The sequence below is a fragment of the Spermophilus citellus genome (assembly GCF_964194105.1).
Source record: "Spermophilus citellus genome assembly, chromosome: 6".
Classification (NCBI taxonomy): Eukaryota; Metazoa; Chordata; class Mammalia; order Rodentia; family Sciuridae; genus Spermophilus; species Spermophilus citellus.
In genome coordinates, this window is record NC_138187.1 from 652579 (window position 1) to 673837 (window position 21259).

General features: G+C 56.1%; 1 protein-coding gene across 5 annotated transcripts in view; it reads right to left on the reverse strand.

Moving 5' to 3' along the window:
- The window catches only part of CLEC16A (C-type lectin domain containing 16A), a 181090-nt gene that overhangs the window by 69228 nt on the left and 90603 nt on the right, over positions 1-21259 (reverse strand). For all 5 annotated transcript variants that reach the window (XR_014022636.1, XM_081299067.1, XM_081299068.1 and 2 more), the window contains one exon: positions 19423-19543. Coding sequence is in view for 4 of the 5 variants with exons in the window: in XM_081299067.1 (XP_081155193.1) it covers positions 19423-19543 (121 nt within the window). In the remaining variant the exon portion in view is untranslated. The remainder of the gene's footprint in view (positions 1-19422; positions 19544-21259) is intronic.

Genomic DNA, 21259 nt, shown 5'->3' on the forward strand with positions numbered 1-21259 from the left:
GTAGAAAGACCTCATAGCCTGTTCTAGAAGGAAATGGGGGCTCTAAACGAGAGGCCTGAGGCTACTGGACTTCTTCAGGGCTCCAGTGTATCCAGGTGGAAGGAGACTCAGTCGAGGACAGATTCCGCACCAGTCGGGTTTCCCCTGGATGGGAAGGTTCTGGAGGACTGACCGGGGCACTCTACCGCTGAACTACATCCCCAGCCTTTAAGACAAGGTGTAAGTCGCTGAAGCTGCCCTTGAACTTTTGACCCTTCTGCCTTGGCCTCCTGAGTTGCTGGGGTTACATCACTGTGGCATACATCACTGGGCCTAGCTAGAAGCTGGCATCTGAATTCTCTCTCTCTGGTGAGTAACTTGTATCCATTCCCTGAAAAGAATGGTGATGAGAGAGCACAGAACTTTTTCTTTGCCTGGGCCAGAAGAACCTGGGATCTAACCACAAACACAGGGCTTACCCCACCCTTCTAAATGACTGTTCCACCAGGTAAAATCTGCCCACGCTTGATATCTAGAAGAGGTAGTAAAAAACAACTAGTTTAACTGGCTCACTTCATAAATGACAATCATGAACATTAAGTGAGATTCTTAAAGCTACCTCCCCCTCCCACGGCTGCACGGTGGAGGCGGAGCGTCCTCCTGGACTTGAGACCGGCAGAGGCTCTGTGAGCAGGCAGGGCCAGAGATGGCCTAACAAGCACACCGGGTGCAGGCTGCAGGGACCTGAGAGGGTTTTCCGCAGCACATGTTCGAGCGCATGTCACACGGTCCATGGTACTCCGTACTCTCCCACTGAGCCACACCCCGAGCCTCCTTCCCTCCCTCCCTCCCTCCCTCCCTCCTTCCTTCCTTCCTTCCTTTCTTTTTATTAGTGTCTGGCTAAGTTGCCCAGGATCCCTGAACTTGGGATTCCCCTGCCTCGGCCTCTGGAGTAGCTGGGATACAGGCGTGTGCTACCACACCAGCTGTGCGCAAGGTGCTATTTCCATCTTTCTACACTTGGCTTCCTAGGTGGTGAGAATGCACGCACTTAAGTGTGCCAGCCCATGACTTTGTGGCCACAGGGACCAACTGGGACTGGATTCAATAGGCCACAGCACGGTTGGTCCTCTGCCATGGCAAACCTCAAAGGTGGGCTCACGGGCTCTGCCTGGGGATCACTGGTACCCAGGTCCAGAACTGCCCTCACGGGGCAGAGGAGAGCCGCACCAGGTGGCAGAAGATAGGACAGCACTGCCCTGATAGAGACCTCAGCCTGTCCCCTGGAAAGGCAGTAACTGGGCAGGAGTAAAGGGCCTCAGCCCGGCTGCCACTGCCTGGGATCTCTACACACCACCCTGAGTCTTTACGAGGGCAGTTACTTGCCCATGAATTCGTGGCCCTGGTACTTACTGCAGCAAAGCACTGCTGAGATGACATGGATCATCCCACCAGATCCTCACCATAGCCCCACAGTAAGGAGACAATGGTCCCTATCCCCACTTCACAGATGAGGTTAAGTGACTTGTCCAGGTCACACAGCGAGCAAGTGGGGGACTGGCGCCAAGCAGGCTGGCCCTGGGCCATGGTCCTGCCACCAGCGAGGCCAGGAAGGAGTCCGCAGGCCACTCCTGGAGCCCTGTCCTTGGGGCCTGTGTGCACACTGGAAGCCAGCGGCCTGCCCAGACCCCTCACCACATGCAAGCCCAACCAGGGCCGTCCCGGGGCGGGCTCGGAGCCAGCGCCTGCTCTCCACCCCACTTACTTCAGCTCCATGGCCAGCTGGGCAGCGGTTACTGGTGGTCTCCCTGAGCACTAAGTCACTTCGCAGCCCGGGCCAGCTGCCCCCAGAGCGCATGTCCCCAGCCCCACCCTCTGCAGCCTCTCCTTACCTGGGTCGGTGCCCTCAGTCTGAGCTGGTTCTGCAGCCCCAGGGCGGCCCACCCAAGCCCTGCTCCCGATTCCCAAGTGTCCCAATATTCTCGGTTGGGGGAGTAGGGGAGATAGGCCGTCAGTTCCTAGAAGCTGCGGGTCATGATGGGGTTTGCTCAGGACCCTGACAGCCAGCAGCAGTGACAGTGTAGGGACAAGGTCATTTTCAAGTCAACTCCCTCTGTGGCCAAATGCACCTGTACTACATTTTCATAACCCTGAAAACAGCCAGGGCCAAATCTGTTCTTCTCCCCCTTCCTTTTCAGTTGTGGTCTTCGCTCCCCAGATTTCTTGTTAGTTCCTCAGTTTCGTCCTGTTTTGGAGTGGGGACTGGGTGCTCTGATCCCCCGAACACCCATACGCCAGCTGCTGAGCCAAGAGGTGCCCACAGGCGGCGGGGATGTGCACTCATCAGCGTGGCTGAGGTGGTCACTGCTCACTAAAGAGCAGCCCTGCCCGGCCGCAGCCCACTGCCCTACTCCCCGCAGTTTGGTGAGCCACTGGGGCAGACAGCAGGAAGCGTGTCCCTTCAGGACTGACACACTGAAAAGCAGGGGTGGCTCCCCAGTCTTTTCCTCCTCTCTGCCACGGGCACTGAGGACGTGGGAGCGTGGCAGATACGCAGCGACGGGATCGGGAGCCTCTGCCACTTCCTCTGAGTGACATGGTGAGCAGGGCTCCCACTGACATCAGCAGGAGCTAAGCCACGGAAGGTGCCCGGTGAATCTGTCACCACAGCGCAGCCTGGCCTGACAAACGCAGCACATGACATTCGGGACCACACGCAGACATAGCCACCCACAGCCAAACGTGAGGGAGGCTCTTCTTGGCTCAGGCAGTGCAGCCCACCGCCAGAGAACACTGCCTGCCGAGACCCTGCTCCGAGCGCTTTAAGGGTGCTTCCTCACCAGATTCTCTTCATGGCCACCCCAGTGTCTGGACCTCATGCTGTGTGGCAAGACCAGGACCTGGCTGAGCATGTCTGTCGTCTCTAGCCGGCCCACCCCAGCAGCCGGCCCCAGCAGCTCGCGGGCACAACCTGCCCTCACAAAACCATCCTGCCCCGTGGCCTCTGACCAGCAGCTAAGGCCAGCTAAAAGCCCCTGCCTGTGAGCTGCCTCGTGGCGCAGCCCCAGGTGAGTCCAGCAATGGTCCTGGCTGGGAAGGGTGTCAGGGGGTGACTCAAACCCCTTAGATGATGACAGACCCCCCCCAGAGAAGCTTCTGGAGCAGCTCCCTTGGCCCGTACACCCACTCTCTCTTTACAGGGCTGCTGATCAACGTGCCAGGCTAAGGACAAGCCTCCCAGACCCAGACGCATGCACGAGTTATTCCGAAGGGTGTGCACCACCTGGCTGCGGGCCCTTTCTGCCTTCAGGATTGAGGGCGTGGCATTAATTCTCCTGAAGGTCGTCACCACCCTCCTGGCCCCCATCTTCCTCAGCAGCATCTTCGGGATATGGACCAAGGCAGGTTTTCAGGGGAGTGGAAGGGGCACCAGGTGGAACGCCTGAGACTTACTACGTATTCTGACGTAGCCACTGACCTTTGGAGTTTAAATTGCCTGCCTCCACTGTAAGATGACTCATGTAGCCAGAAGACTAATGCTGGCCCTTGAATCAAGTCTTGATCTGATTCCAACTTCCCCATAAAAAAAGAGCCAAGCCAATGTGCGGAGCTGTCAGAGGCCTGGCAGATGGTGAGGTGTACGCGCACGCCCTCAGGTCCTGGATTCTCGATCTGTGTTTAGAAACAAGACCCAAGTCCTCATCTATAGGCTCAGTCCTGACCCCACTCCGTCACTTCCATTCACTCATATCTGGCAAGCCTTGGGAGTACCTACTACACTGCCTGGGTTCAGCTGCGAACCCGAGGTGGGTGTCTGGCCCCAGGTGGCTTGGTACCCATGTAAGTCAAACAGGCACACAAAAATGGAACATTAAACACAGGGGAAGTACTGTCAACTAGGGATCTGGCGATTGGAGAAGGCTCTGCTAGAGGTGCCCAGCAAGCTTTGTGGGTGGGTGGGCTGCAAAGGGGTGGGAGGGGCTCGGCGCGCATGCCCAGTGGTGCCACGGTCCAGGAGCAACGGGAGCATGCCAGACAGCCTGGGAGCTGGAAGAGACGTGGGGCTGGGTCTGTGGTGGCAGAGAGAGAGGGCTGAGGGCAGGCCACACAGGTCCTGCTGGGCCCCCAGGCTGGGGCCTGGACCTTGCTGGCGAAGAGCGAGCGAAGGCTGAGGCTGGATGTGGCTGCAGACAAAGGCCGGGCAGCCTGCTCCCCAAGCCCCACCACCCCTTGAGAAGGTGCCAAGCTGCTGTCTCCACTGGCAGGGTGACCACAGGCCATGGGAGAGCTGAGCCCTCTTCTCCTCCAGCGACAGCCTCCCTGCCCTGCTGCTGACAGGATCTGAAGAGGTGGAAGGCGTTGGCCCCAGCTCAGGAGGGCTGGGACTAGGGGTCAGGCCTCAGGTTTATTCTGGGACCCTGGACTCACTGTTAGCCCAAACCCTGTTGGGGGCAGGTACTAGGAGATGTCCTTACACGTGATGAGTAAGAGTAAGGCCCCAGGGCGGAGAACAACTGGGCAACACTCCGGTGGAAAGAGAGGTGATGGGCTTGGGAGGTGAGATCCAGGCTCCGAGCTGCACAGGCCTGGGGGCAGGCACTGGCTCACGAATCCTGACAAGTCCCCCCACACAGCCGGCTGCTATCAGGGACAGCTCGTCAGCCAGCATTGGGTCTGCAGGACTATTCAGGGGCTTTGGCTGGGCTTTCCAGAGGGCCCCACCATGGCAGGGCTGGGGCCAGGAGGGCAAATCTAGATCTGCAGGAGGAAGTGCCACGGTCTTGGCTGCAGCTCCCCGTTTCTCCCTAACTGGGGAAAGAGCTGACGGGGAGCTCCCCGTTTCTCCCTAACTGGGTGGAGAAGCCACGGACGGTGGCCAGCGCCCCACCTCCCACAGTTTCCAATGCTCAACATGACCACAACCCACACACAACCAGAAACAAAACTAGAATACAGATTCACCAAATATGGAAGTCCACACGTTACGTCCAGGCAGGAGGGACCTGCTGCTTCCAGTCGGGAAGAAAGCACCCTCTTCATCCAGAAGTGGGGAGAAGACTGGGAGGCAGCAAGAGGCGCTCAGGGTCCCACAAGGCTTGCACACGGGACGCCTCGCTAACTGGTTGCTGAACAGAGGCACAACCTTCAAAATGATTCACTCCCAGCTCCACAGTAAACCCACCGGGATCAGCCTCCCCAAGTCCCACTTCTAACTCCCGAGTGTGTGTGTGGTTTTGGTGCAGGAGACTGAGCCTGAGCACACGCTCTGTCACTGAGCCACTCCCAGCCCCCAGCCCCCCACTTTAAACCAAAGGTTCCTGCCTTTGCTGTTGCCCAGCATCACTTAGGATGGGGGTGGGCTGCATTTGTTTTCAAGAGAAACACTTTTTTTTGGAAGGAGGAGGAGGAGTGAAAGACTGGTCCTGGATCTCCTGGGGAGGGGCAGCCTGATGGGGAAGTGGAAGTCACCCAGGAACCCTGTCCCCGGCCCTGCAGGGGTGAGTGACTGTAAGTGAGAAGATCTGGGTTCCTTACCAACCAAGTCACTGTGAGAAACACACACACACATACACACACACACACACACACACACACACACACACACATTTTCTAAGGCAATTGTGGGTTTGCTTTTTAACAAGAACCATCAAAATCGAGGGAGGCATCAAAACGCTGGAGAACTTCAGTTTTCATACGTAAACTTGGGGCCTGAATCAGAATGTTCTCCCACTATGGTCAACAATGTCCTCAGTTCTTGGGGGAAAAAATCATACCACTGAATTTAATTTTTAAATCTGACCCCTTGAGTCAAGGCCTAGCCTTCTGCAGCTGCCGCCTGCTGGCTGGGCTCTCCAACCCTTTTTGGAGAAGGCCCTTTACTAAACCAAACTTGGACTTTGGTTAAAATCCCTCGTGGCCCAGATCAGCTGACAAGGACCCTGGTTCTCCTCTGGTCAGAACTGCTGTCTGGGTCAATGTGTGTGAGCAGAAACAGCAGGACCCCAGAGGCTTGAGGACCCCAAGGGAGGTGGGGCCTCCTGGGTGGGGGTGGAGGAGGATGTTTGAGCGAAAAGGAGAGGAGAATTTGGGAAGAAGTGAACTACGTGGGAAGCGCCCAGCAGTAGGACACAGGCTGGGGTATCAGGACTGGGGGAGGACCTCGGGGACTGCCGGGGGCTAGAGACCAGGGCCATTCGGGGAATGTGAGTGGGGGCAGTGGGGCGCCAAGAGAAGAGTTTTAACTTGAAGCACCAAAAGGCATGGGGCTGAAAGGTCAGAGGGGTCTGCCAAGGTCATGGCAGGAGCAGGGCCCAGGTCACATTACCCAAGAGCATCACAGGGCTTACTGCCCCGTGCCTATTCCTCTGCCATCGGTCCTCAGGGGCTCTTCAGCTACAGCAAGCACACACTGGAGGGCCACCGCTCCAGCCCACTCTGCTGCCAGTCCCCACACTCAGGCGGAGAGAACACTGTCTCCCAAGATGTCCCCGCTCTGATCCCTGGAGCCGAGGAATATGCAACCTTCAGCAGGGATTTTACAACTGTGTGCTGAGACCTTGAACTTGGGAGGTTACCTGGGGGGCCTGAGTGACCTGGAAAAAGGGGAAGAACGAAGCAGAGGAGGGCGTCGGGCTGGCGAGAGGACTCAGCCCAGCGTGGCTGGCTTGGAAGATGAGCCAGAAGTCAACTGGCCTCTAGCATCTGGACGAGAGGAAAGGTGCTCTGCTACAGTTTCAAGAAAGGAACAATGGGGCTGAGTCTGGGGCTCGGGGGCAGAGCACTTGCCTGGCACGTGTGAGGCACTGGGCTCGATTCTCAGCACCACATAAAAATAAATGAATAAAAAACAAAGGTCTATACATCTAAAAAAGTATATTAAAAAAAAAAAAAAGGAAGGAGCGATGTCTTGAGTTTAGCCCAGCGAGACTCGTGCCGCTCCTCCGAGCCCCAGAGCTTTAACATGATATATGCATTATCTTAAGTCACAAAGCAAAGTTTCTAAAATTTTTTTTAGAGCTGACAAAGGAATCCACATAACCACGTGGTGTTCTGAACACAGGCTACTGGAGTAGGGACGATGCTACTCTGCCTGCCACCTCTGCCTGCAGTGTCCTTGCCTGTCCACCTGGTGAAAACCACTCAGGACCCCCTTGGCTCTATAGCTCAGGCTCTCAGAAGCGGTCCTTGTCCCCCTCAACCCCCCGCAAAGCCCAGCTACTGTGCGTTCCTCCTGGAGCGACCCTGCAGTTCTGTCAAAGCACCCGCACCCACCTGTCCACGGTCTTACTCCTGTTGGGTGCCTCCAGCTACCTGAGGTGGGGCCGACACTGACCTTTTCTGTATTCCTGGCACCTTACGCAGTGCCCACTGTGAGGCCAATGATGGAGGACAGCACATGAGTGGTGAGTGGAGGGACAGGGGAGTCCTAAGCCCAGGGCCCAGAGCACCAGCTCTGCAGCTGACTTGTGCATTCACACCTGGCTCTCTTGCTTCCGGCAGAGACGACCTGGGCAGGTTGTTTAATCTTTCCTTGCTCCAGCATCCTCACCTGATGCCTGGCCCCAGGAAACAGAGGTCACTAGATGGTGATCAAGACTGTCACACAGCAGAGGATGCCATGCTGGGGAGGGAAGCAGCTAAGGCCAGGGGCCTGACAACTTGAAAAGACAGTTTGGGAGAAAGCGAGCTGAACTACTTGTGCATTACGAACTGCATAAATCTAGCCTGGAACCTTCCACTAGATACTGCTCAGGACTCACTTTTCCACCTCTCGCTTCCTCTACGAGAGTCTGGTACCTGGGCTCACAGGAAGGGAGGCAGCGAGGGAAGGGGACCCAGGGGGGATTGGAGAAAGGTCCAGGTTTGCATCAAGTTCCCTATAGGTACTGCAGAATGCAAAGCAGAGCTGGGAGAGAAGAAAGTTTAATGAGAAACCAGTTAAAGACTAAAGGTTAACAGAAGTCACTTAAATGACATACAGATTTCCTGGCTTTGCACAGCTCTGGAAAACCCCGACTACATTTTGAAAAATGCAAAGCTATTATAAAATTCAAAGGGCTGGTATGGTAATGAGAAGAGATGAGCGCATGAGATAACATGGATTGCCAAACTCAAAAACCAGGAAGCTGCCTGGGGTTTTTCTGCATGAGAATTTGGCAGGGAAAAGAAAGGTCTGTCTCACCTTGAATCTGGTATAAAAACCAGTAACATCCCCAGACATTGGACCCACGGGGGAAGGGGAAGATGGGATGAGAACCTGTAGCCCTTAATTATAAGCAAGAGACTGAAAAGTTGGGAGGACCCGGGGACACCAGTTCAGCCCTGCCAACTTCTGAGCCTCGGGGTCCGGCTGTCTGACTCCAGCTCGGGCGGTCTGCGTGAGGCATTTTTATGACAGGGAGGCTCCTTGGAGCCCAGGTAAGCGGCCCCACCAAGGCTGGGCAGAGCGGTTCAGTGACGGCTTGAGCCCTGGCACGGCCTGGGGGTGGGGGAGTGCAGGGCTGCAGGGTGGTGCAGGGCTGCAGGGTGGTGCAGGGCTGCGGGGCTGCGGGGCGGGGGCATTCAGCGCACAATGTGTGAGGCAGGGGCATCCAGGAAGTCCAACCTCTCTCAGAGGAAGTGCCCAAAGTGGAGGGGCGAGGTGACTTTTCCTTAACTCGGGAACAGGAGCTCGGTGTGCACGGCTACCTACGAAGCTCAACTCCATGCCTCCTGGCAGGGGAAGAGCGAGAGCGCGGGCAGCAGCTTAAAGCTCTGGCCTCGCTGGCTGCCCAGCGGCTGCAGCAGCCTGAGGATGGCTGACCTGTGCGCCCCCTGACCCCCCAGTGCCTGCCTGCTGCCTGGCAGGATCCCCCAGGGGAAGAACTGGCTCTGCACACGAAGCCACCTGCCCCTTCCTTCTCAGAGTGCCTGAGGACGGGTGTACTGCAGCCCTGGAGTTAAGGCCACCTGTGTGGACCTCACTGAGGACTGCGGCTCTGGTGAGGGGACTTGGACAGCACCTGCTTTCTGGCTTAGGGGCTGACCTCAGGACTTGGAGGTGCGAAGTCTTCAGGGATGCTGTCTTTGCCCCACAACAGATTTCAGGGGTCATCCCCGCCAAGCCAGGGCTTTCTTGTCTCAACCTGGCCTGTATTTGGGATCCTAGGTGACAACAGCTCGGGGGGGGGGGGGCTGGCGTTCCCTGGCTCTGTCCCTCCCTGTGGGGCAGGAAGGCTGGAGGCTGAGGACGGGCTGGAGAGGAGTGGGTCGGGGAGAAGGCCAGTGCCAGGCAGGAGGCGGGAGGAGTCCCGGGAGAGAGAGTGGGTGCAGGGGACAGCCCTCTCCTGCGGAGGCCTTCATAAAGGTCACACTGTCTGTCGCTGGTTCAGCCTCCCCAGGTTTGTTTTGGGTGTTCTGTGGTTGACCTGATATCGGGGCTGGAAGCCAACCCTCCCCTCCTGAGGCCTGAGTGTCCACCAGGTCCTCTGTCATCCCTAGGGGCCGGGCCAGCGGTGGAGGTAGGCGTGTGGTGGGCGTGAAACCGGCGACTGGGGGCGGGGGCAAGGAGCCCCGTGTAGGCGGAGCCCCAGACAGCCTCACTGAGTGGGCCAGGGCGAGGGACCAGGGACACCTCGAAAGTCCGCGTTAACCCTTGGCGGGCTCCCCCACGACTCCCGTTTCCTGTGACGCCTCTCACTGCCCTCTCCTCCCCGTCAGCTGCATGCTGTCAAGGAGGCAGCACCGGGAGGCAGAGCCGGGGTGGGCACTGTGAAGCCTGTGACAGGCGGAAATCTCCAGAACTCTGTGTGACTGCGCAGCATGGTAAGGGACAGATGGGGGGTGGTGTCACATCCTGCAGGGCTGTGCAGGTGACAGAGGCCTTGGGGCTGACCTTGAGACGGGAAGTCGGCACCCCTGAAGGTCCTTACATGTGCTTTGGGGGAGAAGGTGAGGTGGAGGCAGCTGTCCCTGCTCCTGAGCCCGACAGGGTGGAAGGGCCACAGGAAGAGGGGGGGCAGATTCTTCCTGTCTGACCCCTGGACTGGTGGCATCTGCCAGAGCCTGTCGCGGGATGAGAAGCAGAGAGGAGACCAGCTACAGAAACCCAGGAGGCCTGGCTTACCGACCGCAGGACGGCTGCATTGCGTCCTCCCAACAGCCCGCAAAGGCAGCTAGGGGGGTCGGAGGGCAGGGAGGCCAAGAAGCAGGCAGGAGGTGGTGCCCGGCGGTGCCAGGACTGAGGCTCAGCTGATGGCGGGGCCGACCCTGCTCCTGGCAGCTGCGTGGTGCAGCTGCATCCAGGAGCATCCACAGCCAAGGCTGTTCCTCAGAAGGTGTCACCCTCGGGCAACTCTAGGCCACCAGACCCTTCCTGAGAGGTCAGATCATGGCCCCATCTCCACACGTGTGCAGGGCTGGGCTTTGGAGAAAACACTCAGATTGCAGAGTCTTTAGCAGAAACGATGACCTTTATGCTAAGAGGGGAAAAGCTCAGAACCCTGTCTTTCTGACTCCAGTGCCTCATTTCCCCAAGGCACAGGATAAGCACCAGGAATTCTGCTTTGTAGAGGAAGAAAATGTCTGTCTTATGAGAACTGTCCCAGGCCCACGTCAATATGCAGCCAACACAAGGGGCAGAGGCATCGGGTGCCCTTGTGATCTCAGCAGCACACGCCTCTCTAATGTAGCTCAATTATGATGGCAAGTTTATGAAACAGGCAAGGATTACAGGAATATACATTAAACCACATCAATGAATGCTACTGAGGAAAAAAAAAAAAACAGATCCAGCAGACAGGTACCAATCAAATAATCAATACGCAGGAAACAGCTACCTCACCCTGCTTTAAAAGAACCAAATAATGCTGCAATTGGATTTACTTAAAAATTTTCCACTTGAACAAAACTGACAGCTGTATTATAATCACATTTCCAGTCAGTTTATAAGATACAAATTTCATTTCTCCATATTCCTACTTCATTTCTGAAAAGTGGCCAGCAGCGTTATTCACCCAGCACGCGGAGAAGCCCGATTTGTGAGGGCCACCAACTCCTGCTTCCTGCTCCTCAGAGTCAGTGGTTTAAGTCAAACATGACTTTCTCCTGGTGCACCCAGCTCAGAGCCCCAGTTTCCAAATGGAACAAGGGAGTTAGGGAAAGACTTGGGGAGGCAGGCTGGGGAATTCTAACTTAGAGCAGCAAAATGATCTGGAGGTAGCTCAACTCTTGAAATGAAGATCATCTACGCGTTTAAAAAACAAGGTGGGTCGAAGATTTTGGGGATATTTCATTAGCCAGGGAACTCTTCAAATGTACACAATGAAGGACCAACATCATTTTGTAACTCACACTCTGATTGCCTTGAATTACTCAAGGCAAAGTTTAGAAATGCCACTGGAGTTTATAAATAGCTAAAGTGGCTGCTGACACCTGAATCAGTTCATTGCGACAAGCCTCTTCCGCGAGTCAGCTCTGTGCCATGCATGGGCACCGGGACACACACGCAGGGGGGCTACTTGTTGGAGATGCACCGCCCACAGGGAGTGGAGCAGGATGAAGGCGGGGAGTGGGGCTGGACAGCAATGCAGGCGAGGTGACAGCGGCAGGCTGGCCACGTCCAGGAGCTACACAGCACCACAGCCAGGAGGGTGCACATGAACCAGGACATGGGCAGAGAGGGAGGGCGGAAGTCTCTAGGGACAGGCACAGAGGGCCTGGCGGGGTGGGGGTGGTGTGCAGCTGCTAAGGCTGATCGCTGGGAAGCCCCTGATCATGGGGCAGAAGGGTCACTCCAAGGTGGCAGGTCGGGGGAGGCCCACCAGGGTGCTCTACTGAACATCTCCATTTGCAGAGGCCTGTGTGGGCTGTGCCCCCTTCAGAGACAAAAACACAGGTGGCCTCGGACACCTGCGTGCTGGCCTCTCTGGTTTCGTGTTAACAACACTGGTCCACTTTGGCATTGGCACTGAACAAACCACTTCTCCAGGGCCCCCGCGTGGATGCTTGAACTAAAGCGCCCCGAGGCGCTCTCAGCCTCTCCCCCACGGCCGGCGGTTTCGGTTCTCCAGCCAGCACCCACCTTCCTCAAAGTCATCTTTCCAAGAAACTCATCTGATTACTGAGCCTGTGTGACCTCTTCCACTTTCCAGTGTCTCCTGGACAGGAACAGTTATGGGCTTGGCTCTGTCAGAGGCCTACAGAGACTCTCTCAGTGTCAACCCAAGTATCTCATGCCCAGTGTCAGTCACATGGGGACAGCAAGGACGGTTTATCCCAAGTCTCTATCCACCCAAGGGGATGCTGACCATTTCCCAAAGATGCTCTTTTAATCTACAGAAGAGCCCCAAAGCAGGAGCGACAGGCTGCATTCTACAGAGAGGAGGAGGAGGAGAGGTGACGGAGCTTCCCAACGCCACACAGCGGGGATTCAAATCCAGGTTCTTCTAAACCTAGGGCCTGAGCATTACGGTCCTCGATTACAAAATGTTAGATTTTTAAGGACCTGATCTCCTTCTTGCCCCCCCCCCTTCCTTAAGCTTTTACTTTGAAAAAGTTTCAAACTTCCAGAAAAGTTTAAAGAACAGGAAAGGGAGCACACTTTTATTTTCTGAGTCATTCCAAAGCGTTTGCATCGGACGCTTGGCTCCTAGACATTTCAGCCTGGACTGGCCAAGGAGTCCTTGCGAGGACTCTCTCTCACCCAACCTTCCGGCCCAGTCACACCCAGCAAATGAAATGCTGATCTCAGTTACACAAATCCACATGCAAACTCTCAAATCTCCAGAAAAATTTCCTAAAAAGCTACTTTCTAATTTTCTCAATCCCAGATCTAATTCACGTTGATGGTCAGCGTGTCCCTCTAGTTTCAAAATCAAGAAGAGGACCCTGCTTCCCACTCCCTTTTGAGGGGTGTTCTTCCAGGACAATTTCTCCACTTGGTAGAATTATCTCCACACTCGGCCTGTTCCTCTCTGCCTTCGTTGTGTGGGGGACCGAGCTCGGCCGTGTGCATGCCAGGCCAGCACTCGACCGCTGAGCGACAGGTCTAAAGTCCAGTCAGCTCTCTTCCACGGTGTCGCGTTCTGGCTTTGTTTCTCACTGTCTTCATGATTTGTGCTGTTTTATCATTTTCACCAGGACCCTGACAGGGACAGGGCCCACCCGGGGTGGGGACTTTCCAGAACTGACGGACCAGGCTGCCACTGGCCTCCAAGACAGATCAGTGCGCTCACATTCTCCCACGCTTGGAAGCGCACCACTGACCCGGAGACCAGCTGCCCGGCGCTCAATGCTTCCACTCTGCCTAAAAGCTGGTCTGCGAGGGAGCTGGCGGGCAGACAGGACGTGAGCAGCTGCGGAGATGGGGGTCCTGCAGGGGCTTCCGGGACCCTCCTGCTCACACTCATCCACGTCAGCAGCGAAGGAGGATGAAGAAGGGGACACCTTGGCTGGATCTCGAACGTGGCCGAGAACGTGGAAGATGGGCCTCCCGTGAGCTTCCGTGGCCTTCAGCGCCCTGCAGTGCTTGCTCTGGGGAAGGATGGATTTGGGGGGGCAGGGGGTCCCTGACGTGTCTGAAGGAAAACCAGGAGGCAGGTAGGGAGGTGGTCATGTTGCTGCTCAGCCTTGAGGGTCAGCGCTCTGCTCTTTATCAGGAGGGGGCTGGAGGGTCACTGGGAACAAAGGAAGCCCTGGCTTCCCATCTGCACTGAAAGCACAATGGTGCAGGCCAGGCTGAGGAGGAGCAGCGCGAGGCAGGGGGCTGGCTCGGAAGAGGCCACTTCAGCACCCGGGTGAATGTGGTGGCCGTTCGGGGAGAGTGGGGAGGGAGCTCAGGCCTGGTGGCGCTCGGAGGCAACAGAAAGAGGAAGCTGAGGATGAGCCCCAGGTTGTGCCTCCAGATGAGCTGCGCGGGGAGCGCTGCCGGGCGGCTCTGTGGGGAAGACCGCGTTCTGACCTGCTCCCGGGGAGCACCCGAGACGCGCCATTAAAGCTCAGTACGTGGGCTTGGCCACCTCTGCTCTCTCTAGAAAAGACGGTCCCGCACTCTGAGATGGCGTCCTACCTACCTGCCTGATATTAAAGTCCTTTCTTTTACGGAATAATAGTTCATAAGTGCTTTTTAAATTTTGGTTATCACTGATTTTTCAGACACAGGGTCTGGCTATAGCCCAGGCTGGCTTTGAACTCCTGGGCTCAGACAATCCTCCTACCTTGGTCTCCTGAGTACCTGGGACTATAGGCAGACACCACCCTGACCATAAATGCCTTAATTAAAAATGAATAAATAAATAAAGTCTGCTTGGTTAAAGAACAAGGTGGCAATTCTACCCCCAGAGCTTTGGTTTTGCTTTGTTTTGATGCCTTCCTGGGCTGTGGACTCCCAAGGTCCTAGGATGGATATCTCCAGCCCCAAATCTAGGTAAGCCACCAGACACCCAGCCAGACCTGCCGACTTGTAGGCAGTTCTCTGGAGGCTCTGCACCTTCTCTTATGGACCACCAACGAAGGGACCGACAACCTTCCCTGGGTTAAAGCAGGTAGCAGTGGAAATGTCTCCCACCTGTGGGATGGTTACAGATGTCTCAGCCAATGGAAAAGGACACAGGCATCACCTGGACGGTTCTCAGACCTGCGGAGTGATGCGGGCACTGCTGCCGAGGGGCCACGGCGGGGGCTTCCTGCCCGCCCTCGAGTCTCCTTGAGCTCCCTCCCAGCACCCTCACCTGGCCACGTTCCCAAGCTGCAACTGTGCCGGGCCCTGTTCTGAGCACGTCGCGCACACGGCTCACTCAGCTCTTCCAAGACTGTCCTACAGAAGGGAGACACCAGGAGGGGAGGCGGCTCGCCTATGGGGACACAGCAGGCTGGGGCTCTTCAGTCCTGCACGCTGAGCCCACACCCAGACCTCACCTGGGACCCCTGACCTGGCGGTGCCAGCTCCAAAAGTGGAGTGCACTTTGAGGCCGGGTGTCCCTGTGGGAAAGCCCGAGTCGACTCTTGGCTCCTCCTGGCCACTGCCCCCGTGTTCCCAGCACGTTGGCCACACCCACAAACAGCTCAAGGAATGAATGGGTTTTCATTGAACGGGTTTGCGGATCGATTTTGTAAAAATCAGAAAACAAGACTCCACACGCATGCAGCACATGCTCTGGCCACAGCTGTGTGAACGTGAGTGCCCACGTGAGTGCCCGCGTGAGGGGGCAGAAGGAAACGGAAACGCAACATGCTGTCTCTGTAGGGCGTCTGGAAAATGGGCACATTTCTTCAGTACTGGGATGGCTTGTGGTATCTGGAAACAAGCAGGAGCCTGGGGTTCCTCCTCAAAGGCTACTTGTCCTTAGAGGACTCACCAGTAGTGAGTCACACGGCTCCGGCCCAAGCCACTAGAGCTGCCTTTCCTAAACCCCAAAACGGTGCCACCACACAAGCGATGCACTGGCTTGAATACTTCAGGATACAGCTGTGGTTCAAGAAAGGAGGAGGTCCTCGGTGCACAGCAGTCTGTCAGCCCCTCGTCCAGCTCTGCAGCGCAGTGGGTGGCTCTCGCGGAACGCTTCCTTTGGACCAAGCTCAGTGCTGCGTGCTTGACACACATGATGCTCCCAACAGCTCTCCCTAGAGGGTCTCCTAGAGCCATTTTAAAGGCAAGGCCCTGGGAAAGTCACAAAGCATCAAGACCCTGGGAAAGTCACAAAGCTCATCATTTCCAACCACACCAGAGGTGGTCAAATCGCCTGTCGATGGGCCAGGTGGAGAGCACACGGGTGGAAGAGCATGGGCCCTACCTCCAGGGGAAGCTCCCGTCCCCACATTCAGCCCAAAGCAGCAACCAGGGCTGGGGGCACTTGGGGTCTGCAAATGGTGGCGACCAATTCAATTAAAGAGAGAAGGAAAGAGTCCTTGTCTGTTAGGGAAGTATTCAGAGATGCAATAACATCACACCTTCTGTGTGCTTGGTGCACTGAGTGGGCGGGCTGTCTCAGAAAGCATGATGGTGAGAAGAGAAAACACAATTTTGCAAAATGGTCAACAACCGGGAGTCTAAGAGCCGGCGTGCGGAGTCAGGGCGCTGTTCTCTCTGAAATACACCTGTCCCACCTGGTCCCCCTCCCTCCTCCTCTGCCCCTCCCCTCCCCTCCTCTCCTCTCCCTCCTTCAGCAGGCTCAGACGGCAAGGCGCCAGCTTGTGGCCCTCCTGCTTCCTCCTCTCCACCAAAACCCAGGACAGGCTTCCCTTCAAGCATCACCAGGATGCTTCTTTCCTAAGTGGGGACATATTTGCTGCTCCATGGCAGAGGCCATCTTTTGTGCCAAATGCTTGAGCTGACCAGCCTGGGCTGGTTGCTGGGGAGTGTGCTCACACGAGGTTTCTTATCCAAGTGCAAGGAGGTCAGTAAATACTGCTCCATGCCACCGTTCCTGCCACGTGGAGCCGGGTTCTTTAAGCCCATCAACCTTATCAAAGGTGATAGCAGCTGACCACCCCAGACACCTCGCCCTGAACTGGCTCCTTACCCCACAGACAGATGAGGCGTGCCCACTTCCAGCCATCCTGCCTCCCGGCATGCTCCACAGTTTGACACACAGAAGGCATTTTGTGCATTGAAAAGTAACGGTGATTTTTAGCCCATGGTAAGTGAGGAGCTCTAGTGTTTACAAACAAAATAGCCCTTTATAAAATTGAAAGCTCCAAACTGTTTTAACTTCAAACTTCCTCAAATTGAGGGTAGAAGCTGGAGGGCTGCCCTGCTGGCCTGGGAGATGTGCCCCTGCCCAGCCCGTCTAGCACAGCCTAACTAAATCCACACACAGAGTACCTCCTGGCTTTGGTTGTTTTAAATTGTAACCACTCCTATGGGACCCGCAGAGAAGCCATCGAGCTACTTCTGCCCAGTTTGATCAAACTGCATAAGATTCGTTTTTTCCTTTTTCTATCATTTGCATATTTCTTATGTGGTTGGGTGGCCAAATCCAACCAGCTAGGATCCAGGCCGGGTCCCTGAATTTGGCTGCCAGTAACACAATCCCCCCCCCCCCCAAAAAAAAGCCAACCATCAACACATGCTCTTATCTTAGTATCATGTGCTTTTAAAATCCATAATCCCAGTATTTTCTGAACGCCACCCTCTTCAGCAAAAGACATAATTTGCAATCAGGCTGGGTAAAGACAGACAGCCATTACTTTCTTAATGGCCAACTACCCAAAAAGGCTCAGTTAAGTGATCTCAACTAGCAATCTAATCAATTAAAATTGATAAGTGAAATACTTTTAACCTTCATTTCAGCAGGCCATTCCTAGGGGGAGGAGAGAAGGAATGTGAATTCCCAGCATAAAATTTAATTCCATTTCACGGATGAAAACATTCTCAGTGCCTGCTGGAAGGCCCCTTCCTCTCCTGGATCAAAATGAGAGAGACTGGCTTAAGGTCCTCTCCAGCCGGCTCCATCAATTCACAGGAATCACTGCGGCCATTTCTCAGTGGAGAAAGGGCCAAAGGAGATGGGCGCACAGAGGTCAGGGATTCTTTGTTCTCCAAAGAAAGGGCAAGATCAAGACCATAAACCAGAGGGAGGCCAGAAAGAGGAACTCAGACAGGTCACAAGCACAGCTCTCACGGAGAACTGTCTGTGTGTCGGGCAGTGCGACACACTCTGTATGGCGAGGCGGCATTAACTAGCAGGTCCCACCACCTACAGCCTGCTAAGGACAGCTGTGTGCGAGGTATGACACCTGCTCGTCGCACCTCATCTCACACTTCACTTGCTCCTCAGAACAACCTGTAGTGTAAGAACGGCCAACCCCAGCGTGTGGGCATGGGGTGCTGGGGACTGTACCCAAGGCCTCGCAAAGGCTAGGCAAGCGCTCCACACGGAGCTACACCAGAGCCCTGACGGTCCCCCTGCTTTACAGGTGGGGAAACGGGCTGTGGAGGTTTTGGTCACCTGCTTAAGGAGGTGCCTGGCAGGGCAGGGCCATCAGTCACAAAAGTCAGTACTTGAGAATCCGTATCATGATCTTACTGAACAGGCTAGCCAAAACCTTCTGAACCATACACTAAAGTTTGCCAGATTTTGCTGTGAATAAATTATATCCCAATAAACTGATTTAAATAAGTCAATAAAGTTAACTTAAAATAACAATGCCATCACCTCAGACAATGGCCACCCCGTGTTTCTGCCTGCCCAGCCCCCACCTCCTCTTTAGGGTCATTCTTTGTGGATCCCTCCTTCCTAAGGCCCAGGCTAGGGGGTTTTGAAGGAAGGGGCCCACCCTCCCAGCTCTGGGCTGGCTGTGTGACCCCCGAGACAGACAGTGTTGCACATACTCTGACCACACCTGGTTCAGGAGGGCTGCGACCCAAGCCAGAGCAGCGATGGCTCCACCCCAGGCTTCTGTGACTTTTGGAGCTGCTAAGCTGCTGCAGCAAGCCTTGGGCTGCCAGTGGCTGTCCTGCCACCACCTGGTGAAAGCCCTCCTGAGGAGGAGAGCTGAGGGTCAACAGGGCTGCTTCTCAGCCTGGGATCCCAGCAGCTTGGGAGGCTGAGGCAGGAGGATCACGAGTTCAAAGCCAGCCTCAGCAAAAGGCAAGGCGCTAAGCAACTCAGCGAGACCCTGTCTCTAAATAAAATACAAAACAGAGCTGGGGCTGGGGCTCAGCGGTAGAGCACTCCCTAGCATGTGCAAGGCGCTGGGTTCAATCCTCAGCACCACATAAAAATAAATAAATAAAGATACTGTGTTCAAGTACGGGGGTGGGGGGGCTGATTCTTGGTGGTACTGAGTGCTCAGAGCCAGCTTTGCCTCACCACAGAACTACTCCTGATTTTCCAGATCATCAGCCAGTTCTCCTGCCTTATTCCATGAGCAGCCTAATTTTCTGCCTTACGATTCCGTGCTCGTGATATGCCGTAAGGCTTTTCATAGAAAACCATGGTGTCCTTCAGTGTGCACACGCCCCACGGCGGAAGGAGAAAAAAGAAAGCTTCAAGGAGATGGGTTCTGGCCTCTACACACTGTCTCCTTTAAATCTCTGCCTCATATTGCAGATGAGAATACTGAGGCCCTGCAAGGTCAGGTGAGCAGCCTGAGGTCAGGGCTGAGCACGTGGTCTTTCAGCGCCCCCAGCCTCACTCTCACTAAACACTGCTGACCTGCTTCCTTTCTGTAGGAACAGAGTCCTTCCCTCATGGACGACGCAGGGAGCCCAGACACAGCACTCGTCAAAGCCATGCCGGGCTGGTGTTCCGAGGGCAGGGGTCCTGTGTTCCAGAGAGCAGAACCTGCAGACTGACATCTACATGCCTAGAACCTGCGGCCCTTATCTGCAAAACTTTCAGGTGACAAGCATGCACTGGCTCACAGGCACAGGTCGGTGGCAGTACAGGAGGTAGGCCCCGCACCATCCTCACACAACCACAACGCGGTGTGACTGTGTACCCACGCCCTGGGCTGACTCACTCAGGTCCAGGACATCGTCGGTCTTGATCAGGTCCTCCTCCCGAGTCAGCGGCAGCTGGGTCTCCGGCTCCCCTCGCAGCTGCAGCGACAGGGAGCGCAGCATGAAGAACACCCGGATGGCCTGCACAGAGAGAGCAGAGAGGGGGCTGCAGACGTCTCAGCGAGGGGCCTGCACCGAGAGAGGGCAGGTCACTCGTGGCTACAGAGAAGGGGAGAACTACACAAAGCAGCAGCGCCAGCTCTGGCCCGGCCACCGGCACAGCAGAAACCAGTTCAGCACCACGTGAAGAGGAATAAGCTGAACTCCAACCAAGGGCCATACGCTTTCTCTAGAGGGGAAAAGGGAGAAGAGGCGGGAGAGGCAGAGCTCGGGAAAATGAAGGGAGCCAGGGGAGGAAAGGGACCAGGGAGGAGGAGGGGAAGGAAGGGGAGCGCTGGGGAGGGTCCTGGCTAGGTCCCACGGTGGGCGCAACAGCACACGCTGCCACCATGTACAACTACAAAGCACTGACAGAAAGACAGGCGAAAAGAGACAAGTCACCCCCCATGTTCAGGTCTGGAGCGCTTTCCCTCACACCCTCACGGAGCACCTGTCATCTGCCAGGATTGCCTCTCAAGAGTCACATGACCTTGGACGCATGTTCTGCCCCCAGCAGTCACCAGCGGAGACAGGAGGCGACAGGAGCTGCCTATGGCACGCCCCTAAGGAGGGCTGGAATCCAGGCCCCTTCCAGTGACACCGCAGGCTATGGAAACCACCCGGCTAGGGGAAGCCTTCTGAGGTCCTCCCCACCGAAGCATGAGTGGGGAGACCAGCAGGGAGAGGCCCGTGGTCTTCAGAGACAATTAAAATCCTGGATCTGTCCTCCAGGGACAGTCCCTCCACAGTAGCCCCTTGGCTTACGGTGGGGACTGTGCTGCTGACAGGGCTAAGGCCTGGCCCTGGGAAGGTGTGCACTGATACCCCTGAACCTGCCAGCACAGGATTCCTATCCAGGCCAGGCTGCTGGTCAGAGTCCAGGGTGGCCACCAGGCATCTCCAGAAAGGAGAACAAGGCAGAGTCCCGGAAGCCAGCGAAGTCTGCAGAGAGCAGCCTTCAGCCACGGGAACAGGCCTGCCACCTGGGCCAAGAAGCATGAGGCAGTCCCCATCAAACAGCACCTGCAGGCCGCTCCCCCTGACATGGAGTGACACGCCCAGCGGGGGACAGAGCTCAGAACCAGACAGACAGGTCTGCCCCGGACTCCCAGCTCCACTGCACTGGGCAAGGCCCCTGACTTCTGTGGGCCTCGTTTTCCTCATCAGGGACGTGGGCACAACAATCCCTAATGTCCAGGCCGTGGACAGCCCTGAGATGAATGCTGGAGGGGAACAACCAGCACAGCTCTCCAAACAGGGGCAGCCACCCAGCCGCTTAACAGATGCCCCGGGACACAGAGCAGGAGGAAGGGACAAACCACTGTCACCACAGGTGACCTGCACAAAGATGAACTCCAGCAGGCCTCCCCCAGATGCTGAGAAGTCAGCCCTGGCCCACGTGAGGGGCCTCCCAGGTCTCGCATGGCCTCGTCAGGTCCTGGGCATGAGGCTGCTCGTCTGCCCACTTCCTTGCTCCTGGGTCCTGCCTTGGTCCCCACCTGGTGAGACACCTTGGAGCAGTCTCCTGTGGAGGACACTGGAAGGGCACTGCCCTCCTGAAGCACTGCATCTTCTCTGCGTAGCACAAAGCTCTGTGCCGCGGTGGCCGCGGTGGCGGCACTGGGGTCTGACCTGAGCTCTTAGCAGTACAGACTGTAAAGTACAGTTTCCATAAAGACAACTGTTAACTATCAGATT